The 23,863-nt window shown below is 38.2% G+C and overlaps 1 protein-coding gene across 2 annotated transcripts in view; it reads left to right on the forward strand.

Annotated features, from left to right (window-relative positions):
* si:ch211-236l14.4 (SITS-binding protein) overlaps positions 1-20,573 on the forward strand; it is a 59,104-nt gene extending 38,531 nt beyond the window's left edge. The window contains exons 7-10 of one of the 2 annotated variants that reach the window (XM_051100125.1): positions 2,682-2,818; positions 10,453-10,574; positions 16,191-16,370; positions 18,492-20,573. In XM_051100125.1, coding sequence (XP_050956082.1) covers positions 2,682-2,818; positions 10,453-10,574; positions 16,191-16,370; positions 18,492-18,668 — 616 coding nt within the window. In that variant the 3' untranslated portion in view covers positions 18,669-20,573. Of the gene's footprint in view, positions 1-2,681; positions 2,819-10,452; positions 10,575-16,190; positions 16,371-18,491 lie in introns of those variants that run through there. The other variant, XM_051100126.1, reaches the window with a different exon arrangement.
* The last annotated feature ends 3,290 nt before the right edge of the window (positions 20,574-23,863 follow it).

Consider the following 23,863-nt stretch of genomic DNA (forward strand, 5'->3'; position numbering starts at 1 on the left):
AACATGATCATCAAGCATTAAACAGCATATAAATGCATGCCTAATGCATGAATTGTCATGACTTATATTGAATTATATTACTTGCCCACATTCATAAATACATGAAACTAGAATAAAAGTGTTTTTTTCTGTTCTTTCTTTTGACTAATTGCATGTTCAGATATCAACCAGATCGCATAGCGAAAACGTACCTGTGGGAACTTTTTTGCAAGACGTGAAATATGTACTGCCATGTACGTTACATGACATATTTGATGTGAAATGTGCACTGAGTGATGAGAAAAAGTGATAATTTTTCCCCCAGAACAGATGAACGCACATATGCTACATTTTATGTGACGTTGGTTTTGTACGAGTCACCGCAGTTCTGACTGTCCATTGAGTGGCGCTATAACTCTAATGTTCCGTGACGTTTTAAAATAACGTACCATCTGCACTACACCTAAACCTACCCGATAGTATGAACAAAAGCGAATGTAACAGAAAAACGCAATCGCAAGCATGCCATTTTAGGATGTCATGTTTTTCTTGGGATTCGTACACATGGATTGCCTGCTGAGCTACCGAGCAAGCTTGTTACGTCCGGAAAGCGAAATATATGGAGCTGTAATCATAACTGTGTATGAAAACGATTACAAGTGCTCACCATTTTACCGGCTCTAGTGGACATTTCTGTTGGAAACTGCAGTAAAATGCACTTATCTGTACTTATTTCACGTCTAGCGAAAACATTCCCGCACAGGTACGTTTTCGTCATGAGATCAGGTAGTCAGATACAACAAAATATTCTGTGGGCCATGAAAGTTTTGTAAAAACAATCAAAACTGCTAGGAGTAGCTGACAACTTGCTTTTTTAAAAAAAAGTGTGGGGAAAGAGTTAAAATGGAATGAGGTTGCATGTTACCAGCTCTGTGGATATGCCATGTGCAGTTAGAGGCACAATTTCCATTTTTTTTCTTCTCCTTCTACAGTGATGATAGCTACTCGTCGTTGTTGTTTTGACTCTTTCCCTGCCATTGATGAAAATTTCCAGCTTTCCCTGTTTTCACTGAAAACACGAAGAAGAAGCAGTAACAAGTGATCATATATGTAAACAGATAACGAATAATCGTGATTAATCGATAAATCGATGCAGAATTGATTCGTGGATCGATTCTGAGATCTTCAAATGCATCGCGATTCTATCTACAATCAATTCTGAGCTTACATTTTAACAGCAGATGGCGCTCAGATCTAGTTTTTATCTGTACACTCAAATACTCATAAAGAAGAGTACTGAAGAGTGCTTGTGCGTTCGGCTAAGTCATCTAATTTCACATCGACTCAGAATGCTTTTATGACGTGAGACTAATGTAAACACGGGCCACTGTGAATACCCTTGTAATTCGCTTCAACCTTTTTGAATTTTATGAATGATTATTTTAGGTTTAAGTGTGTGTAACAATTTTGAAACAAGCGAAGTGCTGCTGTTTCTAAAGCATGCAGTGCCATCTGCTGTTCAAAACTAAGCTCAGAATCAACTCGAGAAAGAATAGCGATGCATTCGGAAAATCTCAGAACCAAACAGAATTATTTCTTGATAAACAAAATTGTTCATTTTGGATGTGATTAATCACAATTAATCGTTTGACAGTACTAAAACAGATGCATATATTATGTAAAATAACGTGATCATCAAGCATTAAACAGCGTATCTGTGGGCACTTTTTTGCAAGGCGCAAAATACCTACCGCCGTGTATGTTACGTGACATATTTAATGTGAAATGTCCACTGAGTGATGCTAAAAGAGTGTAAGTTTTTTTTCCTCTAGAACAGATGAACGTACATATGCTACGTTTTATGTGACATTGGTTTTGTACGTGTCACTGCAGTTGACTTGAAATGGCCATTGAGTGGCGCTATAACTCTAATGCACTATGACGTTTTAAAATAACGTACCGTCTGCACTACACCTAAACCAACCCGATAGTATGAACAGAAGCGAATGTGACATTAAAAAAACACAATCGCCCGCATGCCGTTTTAGCTTGTTTTTCGATCTCTCATCTTTTAGTCCTTTCATCGTGAGTCATGCTTTTCATGGGATTCATACACATGGATTGCCGGCTGAGTTACCCAGTAAGCTTGTTACGTCCGGTAAGAGAAACATATGGAGCTGTAATCATAACTGTGTATGAAAACGATTACACATGCCCGCTGTTTTACTACCTCTAGTGGACATTTCTGTTGGGAACTGCAGTGTAGGTAGTCAGATATTCATACAACAAAATACTCTGCGGGCCATGAAAGTTTTGTAAAAATGAACAAAAGTGCTGTGAGTAGCTGACAACCTGATTTTTTTTGGGGGTGGGGGTGGGGAAAGAGTTAAAATTGGTTTTTGGCAGATTTTGTGAATGAGGTAGCATGTTATCAGCACTGTGGATATACCACGTGCAATTAGAGGCACAATTTCCAGTTTTCCATCTTCTCTTTCCACAGTGATCATAGTTACTCGTCGTTGTTGTTGTGACTCATACAGTTTGTCATTTTCATGGCAAGACAATGATGTTGATTATGGTTTGGATAATTGGATCCAAAATGTCAATACAATGTTGGAAAAAAATATTGGATTTTAAACAAATTGGAATTGTGTTGATGATGATTGAAATCATTTTTGAACCATCTGATTTTGTTCGCACAGGTCCAGCCACAAAGCCCTCTTCATCCGTATGAGTGCGCTACAGTCAGACTGGAGTTACTCCGGCCTCAAGGGTATCATTCCATCCCTGCTGCATCACAGTCTTCTGGGATATAATTTCTTCATTCCTGATGCAGTAGGTAATACCTGCCCACACTCACACATAAATGCACATGTACTTTTTGTGAAAATGCATACCATAGATAAAGACAATAAAATTTAATCAACTGTCTTCTTTAATCCTTTACAAAAACAAAAGACCCCTGGCACACAGTTGCACAGTGCACAGTATGATACGAATAAATCTCATAAAATATCTCCAGAACATTTCCAGGTCACATTTAAAAAAGAGATATATAAAAAAATATGCGGTTTGGTGCAGATGCAGATATTAATATAACCAAAACATAATGAGCAATTCTGACAGCTTGTAATATACTGAGCCTTGCAAAAGTATTTATACCCCTTCATTTTTTCACATTTTGTTATGTTGCAGCCTTATGTTAAACTGCTTTAAATAACTTTTTTTTCCATGTCAAAATACACTCCATACACCATAATGACAAACCAAACAACAGGTTTGTTACAACTTTGCAAATGTATTAGAAATAAAAAACTTAAATGATTCCATTGCATAAGTATTCATACCCTTTTCTGGGACACTTGAAAATGGGCTCAGGAGCATTCATATTGCTTGTAGATGTTACTGCACTTTGAGTGGAGTTAACCTGTGGCAAATTCATTTGAATGAGTATGATTTGGAAAGGCAAACACTTCTCAATAAAAGGACTAACAGCTGAAAATGCATATTAAAGCAAAAACCAAGCCCTGAGGTCAAAAGAACTGCCTGTAGAGCTCAGAAACAGGATTGTGTCAAGCCACACATCTGGGGAAGAATTTAGAAAAAATCTGCTGCATTGAAGGTTCAAAGAAGGATGTAGCCTCCATTATCCATAATGGATGAAGTTTGGAACAACTAGGACTTTTCCTAGAGCTGGTCTGCTGGCCAAACTGAGCAATTGATGGAGAAGGGCCTTGGTTAGACTGGTGACCAATAAGCGGATGGTCACTCTATTTGAGCTCCATGATCATATACAGTAATGGCCAAAAATATTGGCACCCTTGCAATTTTGTCAGAAAATGCAACACTTCTCTCTTTGTTCCAACTGCAAATGTTTTGGTATTCACATGCTTATTGTTTTTGTTTGCACTGCAACAACACACAAAAAAAAAAACATAGAAGAAAAGTCAAACTTGATAAAATTTCACAAAGAACTCAAAAATGGACTGGACAAAATTATTGGCACCTTGTCAAAATGGCATGAAACAACAGCTTTTTTTAAGCATGTGATGATTCTGTAATTTGTATTTAGACACACCTGTGACAAGTAACAGGTGTGGGCAATATAGTAATCACACTTGCTATAACAGTTAAAATTGGAGAAAAGTTGACTCAACCTTTGTGTTGTGTGTCACACTGAGCATGGAGAAAAGAAACGTGTAAAGAGTTGTCTGTGGATTTGAGAGAAAAAATTGTGGAAAAACATGGACAATCTCAAGGCTACAAGTTCATCTCCAGAGATCTTAATGTTCCTGTGTCCACTGTGCGCAGTATTATCGAGAGCTTTACAGCCCATGGCACTGTAGCTAACCTCCATGGACATGGACAGAAGAGCAAAATTAATCAAAATTACAACGAAGGATTGTTCGAATGGTGGAAAAAGAACCCTGATTAACTTCCAAACAAATTCAAGCTGATCTGCAGACACAGGGTACAACAGTGTCAGCTCACACTCTCCGTCACCATCTGAATGAAAAGGGACACTATGGTAGGAGACCCAGGAGGACACCACTGCTGACACAAAGGCATGACACATGGCACTGTTTACAGAAAAAGAAATAAGGCCTTCAAAGAAAAGAACACAGTCCCTACAGTCAAATATGGTGGAGGTTCAAAGATGTTTTGGGGTTGCTTTGCTGCTTTTGGCACTGGATGCCTTGAATGTGTGAACGGTGTCATGAAATCTGATGATTACCAAAGAATTTTGGGGCGCAACGTAGTGGCCAGTGTCAGAAAGCTGCGTCTCCACCAGAGGTCATGGGTCTTCCAGCAGGACAATGACCTGAAACACACTTCATAAAGCACTCAGAAATGGTTACAAACAAAGCGCTGGAGAGTTGAAATGGCCAGCAATGAGTCCAGATCTGAATCCCACAGAACACCTGTGGAGAGATCTCAAAACAGCAGTTGGGAGAAGACATCCTTCAAATCTGAATGACCTGGAGAAGTTTGCAGTGGTCCAAAATTCCAGTAGAGAGATGTAAGTGTTACGAATCTAGTCGGTGAGCTGCAGACCGCTCACCACCAGACATCGCTCTCGCCTTTTTGTCACGCACGGACTGTCACACTACACCCCGGACTACACTCCCCATCAGCCATTGCACTTCACCCCCGTCCAATCAGAGACAGTATAAATACCCCGGTCTTCCTGTCACTCTTCGCCGAGTATCGAATTGTGTTCATCATTCATACAAAGCGTTTTTCCTTGTTAGTCTGTGTCTAGTTTCCTTGTTTTTGTCCATTCGGAACTCTCGCCTGTCTGACCACTCTTTTGCCTAGCCCTTTACGGATTACGTTCGCCGCTGTATCGACCCTCGCCTGCTATATGGACTATTCTTCACCTTGCTGTCCAAATACCTGTTTGCCGTTGTTTGACCCTGCCTGCCTGACCATGTCTATGTCACGTCCCTTCAATAAAAGTATGCAGATGGATCCGCTCGTCTCTCGTCTCGTTCCCACTGTGACAGAATACTCGGCCACAAAAGGATCCAGCAGCTTTTCACCCGGACATTCGGCAGATATGGACTTTGACTTCACTCTCTTCAGGATCAAACAGGGACAACGTTCACTCAACCAGTACATCCGTGAGTTCTTAGCCCTAGCTAACTATTCTACTCTCCCGGACTGCACCATAATTGAGATCTTTTGTGATGGCGTGAATGAGCCGTTAAAAGCAAGGCTGAGACGCGAGGGTCCGCGCTCTTCGCTAGTGGCTTTCATGAACTTTGCGTTTATGTGTGTGGGCTCGCCGTGTACTGTGGGAGTCGCGGAGGAGGAACGCGACAACGCGGACATGGTAGCCGCGAACCCCTCTCGCAGATTGGCGGTCACGCCGGATCGCGACCCCACAAACACGTTTGCCGCCTGGATCGCCCGTGAAATGGCGGCCGTGCAGGAGCGCGCTCAAGCAATGGCGGCGACAGCGGTGCCCGTTCACAAGATGGCGGCAGCGCCGCGCGCGCTCACAAGATGGCGGCGACGGCGGAGTCTGTTCACAAGATGGCGGCGGAAACAGAGCTCCGTCACGTCACAGCTGCCATACCAGAGCTAGATGGAGTTACAGCTGCATTTCCTGAGTCAAGTCAAGCTTCCAAGTCAGGTCAAGTTGCAGCTGTACGTCCTGAGTTAAGTCAAGTTCCCAAGTCAAGTCAAGTTGCAGCTGTGTTTCCTGTGTCAAGTCAAGTCAGAGCCATCGCACCTATCTCAAGTCACGTTACAGTCATCTTTCCTGAGCCAAGTACAGTCAAGATGGCTGCCACGCCAGAGCCACTGCACAGGTTGGCCGCCGTCTCCAAGCCACTCCTCAAGATGGCCGTCATCCCAGAGCCGGTTCACAAGATGGCCGCCATCCCCAAATCTGTTCACAAGATGGCAGCCCTCCCACAGCCCGCTCACATGATGGCCCACGTGCTGGACTCACCTCTAATAGCTGTATGGGCAGCCAAGATGGAGCTCCGTCGCGTTACAGCTGCTGTTCCTGCAAAAACAAGTCAGGACACCGCTTCATTTCCAGTGTCAAGTCAAGCGTCTCCCAGGCCAAACCAAGCTAAGGCCGCTCTTCCAGAGCCAAGTCAAATTGCAGGTGCATCTTCTGAGTCAAGTCAAGCTCCAGCTGCCACTCCAAGGTCAAGTCAGGCCTCCAAGTCCGGTCAAGCCTTTAAATCCGATCAAGCTTCCAAGTCTGGCCCAGCAACAGGGTCAGGTCAAGACACAGTCGCTGTTCTCCACGAGTCAAGCCAATACACTGCTGTTCTCTACGAGTCAAGCCAACACACTGCTGTTCCTCACGAGTCACGCCAAGTCACAGCTGTGCACCACGAGTTCAGCCAGGAGCCAAGCCAAGTTACTGCTGTTGTTCCAGAGCCAAGTCACGTTACAGCTGTCATTCCCGAACTAAGTCACGTTACAGCTGTCGTTCCTGAAACAAGCCAGGCCAAAGCTGATCTTCATGAGCCAAGCCAGGTCACAGCAGATCTTCGTGAGTCAAGTCCAGTTTCCAAGTCCTGTTTTAATGCAGCTTCAGCCTCCAGTCAAGCTTCAGCCTCCAACCAAGCTTCCGAGTCAGGCCAAGCCAATACTGTGATTCCAGAGTCAAGCAAGTTCACTGCTGCTGCTTCAGAGTCCAGTCAATCCTCCAAGTCACGCAACGTCAGGGCTGTCGTTTCTGAGTCGAGTAAGGTCTCAACCGACATTCCCGAGTCAAGTAAGGTCACAGCTGGTCTCCGTGAACCACGTCAAGTCACAACTGAGCTTCATAAACCTAGTCTTGTCTCGCTCACCCACCCAGAGCCAGGTCTTGTCTCGTCAGACCGCTCCGAGCCTAGTCACGTTTCATCAGACCGCCCAGAGCCCGGTCACGTCTCGTCTGACCACCCAGAGCCTTACCAGGCCTCGTTCGACGGCCCAGAGTCAAGTCATGCCCCGTCCGACTACCCCAAGTCAAGCCACATCTCGTTTGACCTCCCAAGACCACGACCTATCGGGATAGCCAGTGCATTGGGCCCACCACAACCTCCCGCTGCTGCTCTACCTTTAATGGCGATTGCCATCTGGTGTGTGTGGGCTGCACACTGTGCCCCTGAGGCCACGCCTGCTCATAAGTCAGCCCCTGAGGTCGCGTCTGCTCACAAGCCAGCTCCAGAGGCCACGTCTGCTCACAAGTCAGCTCCTGAGGCCACGTCTGCTCACAAGCCTGCTTCTGAGGTCACGTCTGCTCACAAGCCAGCTCCAGAGGCCACGACAGCTCACAAGTCTCCTCCAGAGCTCCCGTCTGGTCACAAGCCTGCTCCAGAGCCCCCGTCTGGTCACAAGCCTGCTCCAGAGCTCCCGTCTGGTCACAGGCCTGCTCCAGAGCTCCCCTCGGACGGAGAAGCCGCGCCAATACCTCCTGAGGTGTCAGCTTCGGCTGTAGATCCTCCCTTGGAGGTGGCGTCCCCTTACAAGCTCTCTGCTTCTCCCCCTATTCTGTCTGCCTCCTCTGTCCCTGCTTTCCCCAGGTCCCAGACCGTGACGCGGCCTCCGGCTCTGCCCCGGAGGGCTCCTACTACGCCTCTGGCTCCGCCCTGGAGGGCTCCGGCGCCTCATGCCCTGCCTCCGGCTCCACCCTGGAGGGCTTCTGTGCCTCCTGCTCCGCTTCCAGCTGCACCCGGGTGGGCTCCTGCTCTGCCGGTCCTGTCTCAATCACCTGGTCCTCCAGCCCTTGCCCTGTCTCGCTCCCGCCCCACCACTCCCATGGACTGTTGTTCTGTTGGAGCGTCTGGAAGCCGCTCTTTGGGGGGGGGCTATGTTACGAATCTAGTCGGTGAGCTGCAGACCGCTCACCACCAGACGTCGCTCTCGCCTTTTTGTCACGCACGGACTGTCACACTACACCCCGGACTACACTCCCCATCAGCCATTGCACTTCACCCCCGTCCAATCAGAGACAGTATAAATACCCCGGTCTTCCTGTCACTCTTCGCCGAGTATCGAATTGTGTTCATCATTCATACAAAGCGTTTTTCCTTGTTAGTCTGTGTCTAGTTTCCTTGTTTTTGTCCATTCGGAACTCTCGCCTGTCTGACCACTCTTTTGCCTAGCCCTTTACGGATTACGTTCGCCGCTGTATCGACCCTCGCCTGCTATATGGACTATTCTTCACCTTGCTGTCCAAATACCTGTTTGCCGTTGTTTGACCCTGCCTGCCTGACCATGTCTATGTCACGTCCCTTCAATAAAAGTATGCAGATGGATCCGCTCGTCTCTCGTCTCGTTCCCACTGTGACAGTAAGAAACTCATTCATAGTTACAGGAAGCGATTGATTTCAGTAATTTTTTTACCAAATATTAAGTGAAGGGTGCCAATAATTTTGTCCAGTGCGTTTTTTGGGTTCTGTGTGGAATTCACAGATTTGACTTTTCTTATCTGTTTTTTGTGTTGTTCCAATGCAAACAAAAAAATAAACATGTGAGTACCAAAACATTTGCAACTGCAACAATTTTCTGAGAGAAGGGTTGCATTCTGACAGAATTGCAAGGGTGATGATATTTTTGGCCATGACTGTATGCAGATGGAAGAAACTTACAGAAGAACAAACATCACTGCAACACTCCACCAATCCGGTCTTTATGGCGGTGTGGCCAAACTCAATCCTCTCATCAGTGAAGACACATGAAAACACACTTGGAATTTGCAACAAAGCACCTAAAGAACTCTCAATGAACTCCTGAATTGTGAGAAACAGATTCTTTGTTCTAATGTACCTCAATTCCAAGCATCATGTTTGAAGGAAACCAGGCACTGCTCATCACCTGCACAGTAGCATCCCTACAGTAAAGTGTGCTGATAGCAGCCTCATGCTGTGCGGCTGTTTTTCAGCAGCAGGGACTGAAGGACTCGTCAGAGTAGAAGAAAAGCTCAACACAATAAAATATAGAGATAGCCTTAATGAAAACCTCAGACTGGGCAGAAGGTTCACCTTCCAACAGGACAATGACCCTAAGCACACAGCAAGAGAGGCTTATAAACAACTCTGTGAATGTCCTTGAGTGCCCCAGCCACAGCCTGGCTTTGAACCCAATCAAACATTTCTGGAGAAAACTGAAAATGTGTGTCTACCCCCATCCAAGCTGATAGAGCTTGAGAGGTGAAGAGGTGAGGAGAAGAATGGCAGATAATTGCCAAATGCAGATGTGCAAAGCTTGTTGCATCATACCCAAAAAGACTTGAGGCTGTAAATGTGCTTCAACTAAGTACTGAGTTAAGGGTATGAATACTTGTGCAACATACCTATTGCAGTGTTTTATTTGTGATAGATTTGCAAAGTTGAAACAAATCAGTTTTTTAGTTTTGTCATTATAATATATGGAGTGTAGATTGATGTGGGAAAAATGTTATTTAAAGCAGTTTGAAGAGAGAAAAATGAAGAGATATGAATACTTTCACTTTAAATCATTGTAAATATTTATAACAATGTAACAGACTACTTACATAAAATGTAAAAAACCAAAGTTGCTTCCATCCATTTCATACATACACTTACATATATTAGATGTATATTATATGTTATATCTGTACTAATAATATGTTTTTTACATTTACTTGTACAATATTTCCAATTCCACTAAAAGGCCTTTAGGCCTTAATTAGAAATAGTATAAACCAGTGGTTCTCAACTCCAGTCCTCGAAGCCCACTGCTCTGCGCATTTTGTAGGGTTAAGCACTTTTCCCCTCCAAATTTTAATGAACATAATATCATAATGCCAGAAAATCATGATTGTCCTCAAAAACTTGGAATTTCTTTCTTTCTTTGGGATTTTTTTTCTCTCTTTGTTGTATTTTACTGTTTGTTGTGCAGCACTTTGGTCAGCCTGCTTAAACATGCTCTAGAAAGAACTGAACTTAAACTTGAATTCTTGACATGTGAATGCATTTGTGGGACTTTCGATCGCAGGAGGCTCTCTCTCTGCCGAACTGGTTGCTGACGACGAGCTCTTCGTTCGCTGGCTGGAAATCGCAGCCTTTCTTCCTGTCATCAGCTTCCAGACACCTCCATGGGTCTTTGAGAAGGAATGGGTGAGTGCCCCAAGGGCGAGTCCACGGCCCCATCCGGGTTTTAGCTTTCACTACAGTTCCTTTCCCGTTGAGGTCAGAAAATAAGGGATAAGATGGAGCCAAGTGGGTCATACTATAAGACTAAGTTCTCAGGACGCAAAACTGGATGCTATTTGTTAGACATTGAGTTAAACGCCTCAGAATCGGAGACGGTTTCTTTTTTCACTCCTAACGTAACGTTGGGAATTTAATACTCATTCGCTCCATGGTGTACCATGAGAATGCTTTTCTCGAAATACTAACTAAATACATGCCAGAATATCCTGATATGTTTGAGAACTGAGAGCCCGGTTTGAGTTGAGGACCGGCGCAGAGGATCCTCCAGGTGGCCGTTTTTCTTGCATTTCAGGGTGTAATTGCTTGGCCTTTCCCCAACATCACCTGTGGTTAAGGGTCCATCTGGTCTGCATTAGTGTCTCTTTCAAATTTATGACTCTCAATCTCAACTGTAATGAGACCCGCTGCACCAGGAATGATAATGAATCGCTGGATAAGAGGAAACGAAAATTTCCAGGGACAATTACAGGTTTCATTTGTGATTTGACTTCACAGTCTAGAATCGGTGGTCATTGTTTTTTCTAATCACTAATAGGAGTTGATCTTTCAATGGATTTCATGGCTAAAAATGGACTAATGTACTTATATTTAGCAGGAAGTACAGGAACAGTTGACTAAAAAATTAAATTCTGAAAACTTGTTATTCACTCGCCTGTTGTTTCAAATTCCTTATGCCTTGCGCATTTGGTATCCGCTGTAATATTTGTTCAGTAATATTGCACTGACCAAAGACTTATGTTCAGCAATTTTAATTAAGCCACCATCACTGTGTTTTGTTTATGTTTGGAAGACTACTTTGCAGAGCCCATTCTTGAAGGGTTGCCATGTCCTCTTATTTTAAGCCTGCTTATTAAGCATCTTTGGGCTTGTTGTTTGGGTTTGGCTCATAAAGCGATCCATTTTATGGAGATAATAAAGTAGGAAGGTGCAGGTGGCTATATTTTGGTATGTGGCCTATTTCCAAGATAACATGTTTGGATTTGAGTTTTATTGTGGGTTTGTTCTTATTTGTTTTGTGTGTTTTCTTTTTTTGTTTTTCTGGCAAGATCTAGCAACACAGTCAAGGCATATCCTTTGATTTCTTGCAACGTATATACAGAAAAGACTCTGAAATACATCATTAACGGCTAATTGTTCAGTTAGTTTCCATATATATTGCATGAAGGTTCTGTAAATGTGGTTGCCACTACCTCAATTTTCCAGGAGTTCATTAAGTTTGTAGAATATGGTTGTCAGTCCTGTGAATTACTTACAGCGTTGGCAAGTCTGAGGTTTTCCCGTGGGCTACTTTGAATACGCTGTTGCCACGTGTTGAAGCAATCCCAATAATGTGAATGTGAATTTTACCAGGGGAACCCCACCATCTTGTATTTTACCCCCGAAACGTGAACGGGCTAGTTATGAGTAGCATTAGAGTAGGTTTTGTTGTGAAAACCTGCCAACCCTGATTACTTAACTGTGTGTGTACAGAACAAAATTAAAAACTATAGTGAAGTGAAGTGACCAAAAAGAATAAGAAATCAACAAAAAACAAACCTGTATTCTAAAGGTGATCTATACAACTGAAATGTATGATGTTATTCTAAAAAAAAATAAAAATAAAAATAAATAAATAAAGACTCGCACATACAGTATATATTTTGAAAATATTTACATGTATATATTTTTAATTAATTACAATATTATTTAATTTAATTAACCCCAGCTTTTCAGGAGTTCAACAAATTTTGAAGAAAGCTGAGGCTTTCAGGCTTCAGAAAGAACAAGAAATCAACAAAAACCAAACATGTATTCTAAAATGGATTCTATACAACTGAAATGTATGATGTTATTCTCAAAAAAATAAAAATAAAAAAAATAAAAATACTTACACGTACAGTATATATTTTGAAAAATATAAATATATATATAAATATAAAAATATATGTATTTACATATATATTTTTTTATTGATATAATTAATATTATATATATATATATATATATATATATATACATTTAATATATAAACATAACATTTTTCTTAAATATATCCATCCATGTGTGTATTTATATACAGTATACATAATAAATATACACAGTACGCACACATATATTATGTAAACAAAAACTTTTATTTTGGATGCGATTAATCGCGATTAATCATTGCACAGCACTAGTTTAGATACATGATTAACAGCTAAGTGTTCAGTTAGTTTCTATACACATTCCACAGAGTTTCTGTAAATGAGGCTGCCACTACCCCATTTTTTCAGGAGTCAGTTCGTTTGTAGAATATGGTTGTCACTCCTGTAAATTACTGACAGTGTTGCCAAGTCTGTTGTTTTCCTGTGGAGTTGGGCTACTTTAACACTGTTGCTGCGGGTTGTTTTTGATGTCTGTGGGTTGAAACGATCCCAGTAGTGTGATATTTATCTCCTGGATTGAGAATTTTTACCAGGTGAACTCTGCCAAAAAACTTGTATTTTGCCCACCAAAAATGTGAATGGGCTAGTTATGAGTAGCATTAGGGTGGGGTTTGTTGTGAAAACCTGGCAACCTTGATTACTGAACTGTGTGTGTACAGAACAAAATTAAAAACTATAAAGTGAAGTGACCAACAAATTTAGAAGAAATCTGAGGTTTTCAGGCTTCAAAAAGAACAAGAAATCAACAAAAACCAAACTTTTAAAAATAAAAATAAATAAATAAATACACACACATACAATATATATTTTGAAAATACTTACATGTATTTACATGTATATATTTTTATTGATATAATTAATATTATATATAAATATATTTAATATATAAATATAAATATATATATTTTTTTTCTTAAATATATCCATGCATGTATTATATATACCTAATAAATATACACAGCACACACACATATATTATGTAAACAAAAACTGTTTTGCTTTTGTTGCGACTAATCGTGATTAATCATTGCACATCACTAGTTTCAATACATCATTAACAGCTAATTGTTCAGTTCATTTCCATACACATTGCAAAGAGTTTCTGTAAATGCGGTTGCCAGTACCTCAGTTTTTCAGGAGTCAGTTCGTTTGTGGAATATTGTTGTCACTCCTGTGAATTACTGACAGTGTTGCCAAGTTGGTGGTTTTTCCACAGAATTGGGATATTTTAACACTTTTGCCGCAGGTTATTTTTGACGTCTGCAGGTTTAAGCGATCCCAATAGTGATATTTATCCCCTAGAATGCAAATTTCACAAGGGGAACCCTGCCAAAAAACTTGTATTTTACCCCTCCGAAACACGAATAGGCTAGTTTTGAGTAGCAATAAAGTGGATTTTGTTGTGAAAACCTGTCAACCCTGATTATTGCACTGTGTGTGTACAGAACAAAATTAAGAACTGTAAAGTGAAGTGATCAACAAATATTGAAGAAAGCTAAAGGCTTTCAGGCTTCAAAAAGAAGAAGAAATCAATGAAAACTAAGCATGTATTGTAAAAGTGATCTATACAACTGAAATGTATTATGTTATTCTCAAAAAAAAAAAAAAAAAAAACTTACACATACAGCATATATTTTGAAAATACATTTACATATACATATTTTTATTGATATAATTAATATTATATATAAATATATTTAATATATAAACATAACATTTTTTTTTAATATATCCGTGTGTGTGTATTTATACACAGTATACATAATAAATATACACAATACGCACACATATATTATGTAAACAAAAACTTTTATTTTGGATGCAATTAATCGTGATTGCAAGGAGTTTCTGTAAATACGGTTGCCACTACCTCAGTTTTTCAGGAGTCAGTTCATTTGTGGAATATTTTTTTATCACTCCTGTGATTTACTGACAGTGTTGCCAAGTCTGTGGTTTTTCCACAGAATTGGGATACTTTAACACTGTTACTGCAGGTTGTTTTTGATGTCTGCAGGTTGAAGCGACCCCAATAATGTGATATTTAGCCCCTAGAATGCAAATTTTACCAGGGGTAAATAAATAAATATTTGCACGTACAGTATATAATTTGAAAATACATGTATTTACATATATATATTTTTATTGATATAATTAATATTATACATTTTTATTGTATAAACATATTTTTCTTAAATATATCCATGCATGTGTGTGTATTTATATATACATAATAAATATGCACAGTACACTTTATGTAACAAAAACTTTTATTTTGGATGCGATTAATGGCGATTAATCGTTGCACTGCACTAGTTTAAATACATCATTAACAGCTAATTGTTCAGTTAATTTCCATACACATTCCATAGAGTTTCTGTAAATGCGGTTGCCACTACCTCAGTTTTTCAGGAGTCATTCATTTGTAGAAAATGGTTGTCACTCCTGTGAATTACTGACAGTGTTGCCAAGTCTGTGGTGTTTCTGTGGAATTGGGATACTTTAACACTGTTGCCGCAGGTTGTTTTTGATGTCTGCAGGTTGAAGCGACCCCAATAATCTGATATTTAGCCCCTAGACTGCAAATTTTACCAGGGGAACCCTGCCAAAAAACTTGCATTTTACCCCTCCGAAAGTGAATGGCCTAGTTTTAAGTAGCAATAGGGTGGATTTTGTTGTGAAAACCTGGCAACCGTGATTACTGCAGTGTGTGTGTACAGAACAAAATTAAGAACTGTAAAGTGAAGTGATCAACAAAGTCTTGACATCCCTTTAACTGCCTTTGGAATGTAAATGCGGGAAGAAGCATTGTCTGATTAATGAAAGAAGCATTCTTTTGAGTCGGCTCTTTCAACTGAATCAGTTTATCAGGTCCACAAAACCATCTGAATAATTCATTCTTAAATCAGACTGACTCTGCATGGAAAAAAGTCATAACACACTAATTTTTTGTCCAAAGTCTAATGGAATGACATGACGGTGAATAAATGATGACAGAATTTTAGGGTGAATTATCCCTTTAATAACTCTACGACTTCTATTTGAACAGTGAGAAAACACTATTGGAACACTCAATGGTTTTGATCTTGGCTCACAGATATCATCTGGACAGTCTTAACCCTCTTAAATCATATTTCATTAGTATTAATATTAAATGTGTTGATCATACTGAAAGGCTTTACTTGCCTTTATTTTCCATTCTCGTTGGATTATTGGCTTCTGCAGGCAGCGTGTGTGTGTGCGTGCGTGTGCTAGCTTTTGTGTGATTACCCAACACCCATTAGAGACTCAATGACTATGTTGGGTCTAAATAGGAGGAAAACGAGACTAGAAGCCGCAGGCCTGTTTTCCCCATTTAAAATTAGGCCGAACAGGCAGTTATTCAAAATTCATCTCATGAAACTTTTTTTCATCTAAAGAATACATTTTTTATGAACGTGGTTTTGCTTTGTTTCCGTCACCAGAGGCTGGCTAGGATGTTAACTGAAGGATGTGACCTCTCGAGGAATGTTAGAAACGAACCACAGCAGAACTAGATGAGAATGGTCACAAAACTCACATCCTCCTTTATATAAGTTTTATAAAGTGTTCACTGACAGTTTCATCTTCTTCCTAGGTCCTAAACCTCACCAGATTGTACATAGCCAAGCACCACGACTTTGTCGTTCCTTTGATACTCAAATACGCAGAGGAATGGCAAGATACTGGAAATCCTATCTACAGGCCACTGTGGTGGCTGAGTCCAAACGACCCGGTCACGTTCACCATTGATGATGAGTTCCTCATTGGAAATGAGGTAAGCTGCTTCTAGAAAGATAAGATGTGCAAGTCACTTTTTTACTAATTGGCCCATTTAGGAGTAACCTGAGCTTAAGCACTTAAGCACCTGGGCAAAGACGTGGTGACCTTTCCCTAAATCATTTGTTGGTTTTGAAACAATACAGCCCAAACCTCCAGCCCTAACCTGAAATCAGTAGATTATATGTTTTCAGTGGTAATTTTGACAATTAAATTTCTGACGAGATGTTAGTTAATGAAGGGTTTTCAGAGCCAAAATTTCAGTTGCACATTATTTTACTCTTTCCAGTAAACTCTGCACTTATAATGAGGGAATTTCCCACAAACATTCATTCACTTTAGCAATTTGGGTCAATAATTTGAAATCCTTCTCTCAGGCTGATTGTTTCTTATGCTGTTGTGTGTAGGGTAAGCTACTGCGCAACCAAAATGACTCCATAACACCATCTAGCACGTAAAGCCCAACGCTACGATAGACTACGCTAAGTCCTAACTGTTGTTTAAAGGATATGCGATTTGATTATCTAGTATATCGCATAAACCAAACAAAAACACATCCAGAGAGTGCACGCATACACCATGAGGTGCAGGTTACGTGCTACTGCATGAGCACATTTAGAGTTTGCACTTTCACTGCATGATTTAGTCTATTAAAATACATTTAGAATTCAAGATAATCCCCAGATAATGTCTGTTACATTCACATGACGGTGTTTTGTTACTGAATCAATTAGCCATTTGAATGAATCTGTTGAATGAATGACTCGATTCTCCTTTTTCCCCCTCCAAAATTATTTCAAATATTACTATTAAGTGTTTTATTTTTAAAATATCAAAACATCATTTATGAATGGAAGCCAGTTCTCCCGCTGAATAATTTTTTTTAAAAAGGTAATTGTGACTTTTTTTCTCAGAATTGCAAGTTTATATCATGCAATTCTGACTATAACTTGCAATTGCGAGTTTATAGGTCGCAATTCTGAGTTTGTCACAGTTCTGACTTTATAATTTGTAACTCTGACTATAACTCGCTATTGTGAGTTTGTATATTGAAATTCTGAGTTTATCAATTCTGACTATAACTCGCAATTGCGAGTTTATATTTTGCAATTCTGGGTTTATTACTCACAATTTCAAGTTTATATCACACAATTCTGACTGTAACTCGCAAGTGCAAGTTTATGTCTTGCAATTCTGACTTTATAACTCAAATTCTGACTATAACTTGCAATTCTGACTTTATAACTCGCAATTCTGACTAACTCGCAATTGTGAGTTTATATCTCGCAATTCTGACTTTATAAATCAAATTCTGAATATAACTCGCAGTTGCAAATTTATATCTGCAATTCTGTTTATATCACACAATTCTGACTGTAACTCACAAGTGCAAGTTTGCAATTCTGACTTTATAACTCGCAACTGTGAGTTTATATCTCACAATTCTGACTTTGTAACTCGTAATTGTGAGTTTATATATCGCAATTCTGAGTTTATCAATTCTGACTATAACTCACAATTGCAAGTTTATATCCCACAATTTTGACTTTATAACTTGTAATTCTAAGTTCTGAGAAAAAAAGGCAGAATTGTGAGATAAAGTGTCACAATAACCATTTAATTTTTTTATTTTTTCTTCAGTGGTGGAAATTAGCTATCATATTTGTGCATTTGTAACTGCTGGTTAAGTGCATTCCTGTCCTGCAGTAAACAATCTTTATAAATGCATCTAAATGCCACTTTAGATGTAGATTCTGTGACACCCCTGCATTGCAAACTAATTTTGTTGATACTGATTTCATTTGACTGGTAACAGCCCTATAGTGTCTTACTATTTAAATGTATTACTTACATTTAAGAATTTAACACAAAAGATGATGTATACATTTAATTAGGTTGGGAAAAAATGGCGTAATAAAGGTAAAAATGCTCTTAAAAGGTGAAAGTCAATTTAAACTTATTGGAAAATTTTATGTGTCACTCCTGCAAACTAATCACCTCACAGAATCAGAAGAATATCAAAAAACAAGGCTAAAAACAAGTAAAAACAAGGCTTTCAAAGTGTTCTCTGTCATTGTATACTTGAAGTTTGAAGGGTTTTTTTCTTCTGCTTTTGTAGGTCCTTGTTGCGCCGGTTACTGAAAAAGGAGCTTTGCAAAGAGACATTTACCTCCCGGAGAGTGACTTTCAGTGGCAGGACACTAACAATGCCCAAGTGTTTGACGGAGGGACGTTTCTAGAAAGTTACCCGATCGGCCTTGGGGACGTGGCCGTTTTTGTACGACGGAGATCCTGAGGCTTACTTACCACTTTTTTTCTATTTTTTGAAATTTTCACTTGTGCTGATCTCAAATTGCACTTTCCATAAAGACCATTATCTGTGTCTCAAGGAATCTTGAGATTAGGTAGAAGATAATTTGCACTTTAAAAATCAAAGTGGTTTATACTTTCTCATGATTTTTAGATCCCTCTTGTTTTTCTCCGCTACTTGTTTTGTTAATTCATAAGATTTTTTTGGACTGTTTTTCTTCAGAACACAGTTTACATTTGATAGATTCTTACAGCCTCTTAAATAGCTATCATGATATGGAGCTAGAAATCAAACTCTTTGCTTAAAAACAATCAATGGAATTTTACGAAGACCAAACAATCGAAAAAAATCGAAAAATTAAGAAAGACTCTACAAGGAAAAACCAACGTGCTAAATGGATGAAGATGAACTCATCTCATCTCAGCCAGGTTTTTACTTGAACTTTACTGAATATTTGCTGTAGTTTTGTAATGTTTTACCTGTACCTCAAGCTCTCATGGTGTTTTTGACGACTATTTTTCGACATGAACTGTGAGAGAAGCACTTACTGATAGAGAAGACTGAAACTAAGGGCTTTTAGGGTGAATAGCACTAATATGTTTGTCTAAAAAAATATTGAAGATCAATCATTAGTAGTAGAATATGAGCCAATGTCAAACAAAACTTTCATAGCTGTACAGTCTTAGTTTAAATGCAACACACAACAAACAATGGACAAACTGTTATTTCATAATGGTCGTTTTTGAGAGATTTTGATATTAAGCTGATTTTAATAACTATTTGTTTAGCTTCTTACAATTGACCAGATTAACCATTATAATATTTCTAGATCTTAGGTAATTCATAAATACGTAATTAGGATATTATTGAGAGTAGAATTAGAGTTTTGTATTTATATAAGTCAGACTAAACTTGATCATTCATTGCTTTAACTTTGGAAATACTTTGATGACTGTAGCGGCATTTGTACATGGTGTCCCATGAAATAGAGTTGCTAATTGTTATAAAGCTGAATTCCACCATTACAAATTATTTGGGATAACGGATGTAGATTTTATTTTTTACAGCATGAGGGCAACTTTTGTTCTGTAGAATTGTGATTTAATGAATTTGAGCAAAATGCACATGCATTTTATAATTTGACAGAGGTGATGTCTGGCAAGCTGTTTTAACATTAAATCTAGAAAACATACCATATCCATTTCCATGCTACTGTTACTAGTATCTATTTCATTAGGTACTAATACTTACTATTACATAGGTTATAGAATCTAATGAAAAGTAGTAGTATTTAATAAATATGTACTAGTATCTAATAAATACTTACTAGTACAATGTAAAGAGATACTAGTTGCTACTGGAATACATACTAGTAGTAAGAACTGAATAGTTCATATGTGAATGACAGATTCCTATAAAAGTCAATGATAAAAAAGTGAAATACAACTAGTATCTTTAAAAAGTTACTAGTAGCTACTGAATAAGCACTAGTATCTAAAGAATAAGCACTACTAGCTAATGAATAAGAACTAGCTGAATAATAAGTACTAGTAACTAAAGAATAAACACTGGTAGCTAATCAATAAGAACTAGTAACTAAAGAATAAGTACTACTAGCTAATCAATAAGAACTAGTAACTAAAAAATAAGTACTAGTAACCAAAGAATAAGTACTAGTAACTAAAAAATAAGTACTAGCAACCAAAGAATAAGCAGTACTAGTTAATGAATAAGTACTAGTAACTGGAGAATACGTACTAGTAACTAAATAATAAACACAAGTAGCTAATGAAAAAGAACTAGTAGCTAAAAAATAAGTACTAGTAACTGAAGAATAAGGACTAGTAACTAAATATAAACACTAATAGCTAATAAGAACTAGTAGTTAAAGAATCAAATAATAAACACAAGTAGTACTGTTAAGTAACTGAAGAATAAGGACTAGTAACTAAATATAAACACTAATAGCTAATAAGAACTAGTAGTTAAAGAATCAGTACTGTTAACTAAAGAATAAGCACTAGTAGCTAATGAACAAACACTACTAGCTACTGAATAAGAACTAGTAGCTGAAGAATAAGTACTAGTAACTAAAGAATAAGCACTACTAGCTAATAAATAAAAACTAGTAGCTGAAGAATAAGTACTAGTAACTTAAAAATAAGTACTAGTAACCAAAGAATAAGCACTACTAGTTAATGAATAAGTACTAGTAGCTGGAGAATAAGTACTAGTAACTTAAAAATAAGTACTAGTAACCGAAGAATAAGCACTACTAGTTAATGAATAAGTACTAGTAGCTGGAGAATAAGTACTAGTAACTAAAGAATAAGAACTAGTAGCTATTGAAAAAGAACTAGTAGCTAAAAAAATAAGTACTGGTAACTGAAGAATAATCACTAGTAGCTAATGAGCAAACACTAGTAGCTAATGAATTAATATTTTAAAAATAAGTACTAGTAACTAAAGAATAAACACTAGTAATGAATCAATAAGAACTTGGAACTAGTAACTAAAAATAAGAATAAGTAGAATAGAATAAGTACTATTAATTAAAAATGAGCATTAGTAGCTAATGAATAAGAACTACTAGCTAATAAGAACTAGTAGCTAATGAAGAAGAACTAGTAGCTAAAAAATAAGTACTAGTAACTAAGAAATAAGCAGTATTAGCTAATGAACAAACACTAGTAGCTAATGAATAATAACTTGTAGGTAATGAATAAGAACTAGTAGCTAAAAAATAAGAACTAGTAGCTAAAAAATAAGTATTAGTAATTAAAAAATAAGCGCTAGTAGCTAAGGAATAAAGACTAGTAGCTAATGAATAAGAATTAGTAGGTAATGGATAAGAACTAGTAGCTAATGGATAAGAACTAGTAGCTAAAGAATAAGTACTTGTAAATAAAGAATAAGCATTAGTAGTTAATGATTAAGAACTAGTAGCTAATGAATGAATATTAATAGCTAAAGAATAAGCACTAGTAGCTAAGGAGTAAGAGCTAGTAGATAAAGAATAAGAACTAGTAGCTAAAGAATAAGCACTAATAGCTAATGAATAAGTTCTAGCATAGATACTATTAGCTAAAAAAAGTACTAGTAGCATTGAAATAGATACTAGTATGTTTTAAGGATTAAATGTAATGTCAGCTTGCCATAGGTGCTGCTACTTTCACTGAGCTTTTGAATCTCTCGGGTCTTGACAAGGTCCAACCTTAGAGCATTGGTTCCCGTGCTAAAACACTAAATCACAATCACCGCCGTGTGAAACTACAGTGCAGAGAGAGAACGAGAACTTGATCAGTATCACCTGATACACGTGGCCTACTGGGAATGTCCTCTTAATCCTCACTGTGATTTTGAATGTTTACTGTATCCGCAGGTTTCTCAGGTCAAAGGTATCAAATCCAAAAGAAAGAAAATGTCTTACGCCCCAGTGCACCGTTGATGTCTTAATCTCTTGATGCTCTTTTCATTTGAGCATTTAAAGAGAGACTAATCGTGATGATCTTATGCAGAGTGGTGTTTCGGGAGCCTTTTTTTGCTTGTATTTTATATTAAAATGCTGTGCTATGAAAACAATAGGCTGAAATGTTCCCTGCTGAGACTTTTTTTAGGAATCAGGTGCCGCAAGCCAATCAGCAAGATGCATATATCACATGACTGTGCCTTTTTCTGTCTTCTGTTAATCTGAAAAATAGAGATGTCAATCTGCAATAAAGTTTACATTTTGTTACTGTAGGAGCTCATTGTTTGAACTCTTGCTTACTGACTAACTCGCATGAAAAGTGTAAAGTATCCCATTATAATTTCTTCTTTTGAGTTTGGGCTGAAAAGCGACTTGAATCTCAAACACTTAATTACCATTTGCATAATAGGCATACAGTATGTTATGTGTAATACTGCATGGAAATAGAAATGCATGAATCTTGAGATGTGAGCTGTTTGAAAGGGTGTTGGAATTCCCACCTTTGTCATTGTAGAAGCAGCCACCATCTAGAGCCTTCAATAAATTGTAAGTCTATATAGTTTTATTGCTTGTGTGCACAGGGATATGCAAGCGAGCGTCCGTGCTCTCAAAGTATCATTGGCTCTGCTGACGATGAAAACCCGCACTAATTCCACTTAAACCCAATAAGAATTATTTATAGTAGCAGAAAGCATGCAAACGGAATCATATGGAAAACACATTCAGGGGCCCCAACCTCACCTTACATTGGCCCTATTCCATTACAGGCTTTTCTGGAACCATACAGCCACACACACATAACACAAGAGAGGTTATGCTTATTATTGCTTTTACAAAATAGTATATATTGATTGAGTATGATAGTATTGAATACTATTATGTTCTCAATTCTTGATTCTTGAAAATGGATATTGGCCTTTTACTGATAGCTGATAAACTTTTAAAACTTCTTCACTTCTTCTGAGCACCTAGGTTGATAATTGGTTATTTATGCTTTTGCTGAACGCATCTGTTTGCATTATTTCAACTTATTATTATTGTGTTTAATAGTGGAATACATGGTGAAAAACTACATCACCCATGATGCTGTAGAAAATTCCACCAATCAGAGAGTCACAGTGAGCACAACTCACTTCCAAAAGAGATCTTTCGCTCAAACCATTGCAGTGAAGCACCCCTATGCTCTCAAAATACTTAAATATACATTATCAGTCAAAAGTTTTTTAATATTTTTAAAGAAGTCTTTTCTGCTCACCATGCCTACATTTTATTTAATTCAAAGTACAGCAAAAACAGTGAAATTTTGAATTTTTTTTTACTATTTAGAATAACTATTTTCTATTTGAATGTATTTTGAAATGTAATTTATTCCTGTGATTTTTAGCTGAATTTTTAGCATCATTAGTCCAGCCACACGATCCTTCAGAAATCATTCTAATATTCAGATTTGCTGCTCAAAAACAATTATTATTATGTTGAAAACGGCTAAAAATAATTTTTGTAGGTTTCTTTGATGAATAGAAAGTTCAGAAGAACAGCATTTATCTGATCTGAAACAGAAATATTTTGTAACATTATTAATGTCTTCATCACTTTTGTTCAATTTAAAGCATCCTTGCTAAATAAAAGTATTAATTTCTATCATTTCGTTTCATAAAAATAAATATAAAATAAATTCAAAAGCTAGGTCTATATATATATATATAGCTTG

The sequence above is a fragment of the Labeo rohita genome, chromosome 25 (assembly GCF_022985175.1).
Source record: "Labeo rohita strain BAU-BD-2019 chromosome 25, IGBB_LRoh.1.0, whole genome shotgun sequence".
Taxonomy (NCBI): Eukaryota; Metazoa; Chordata; class Actinopteri; order Cypriniformes; family Cyprinidae; genus Labeo; species Labeo rohita.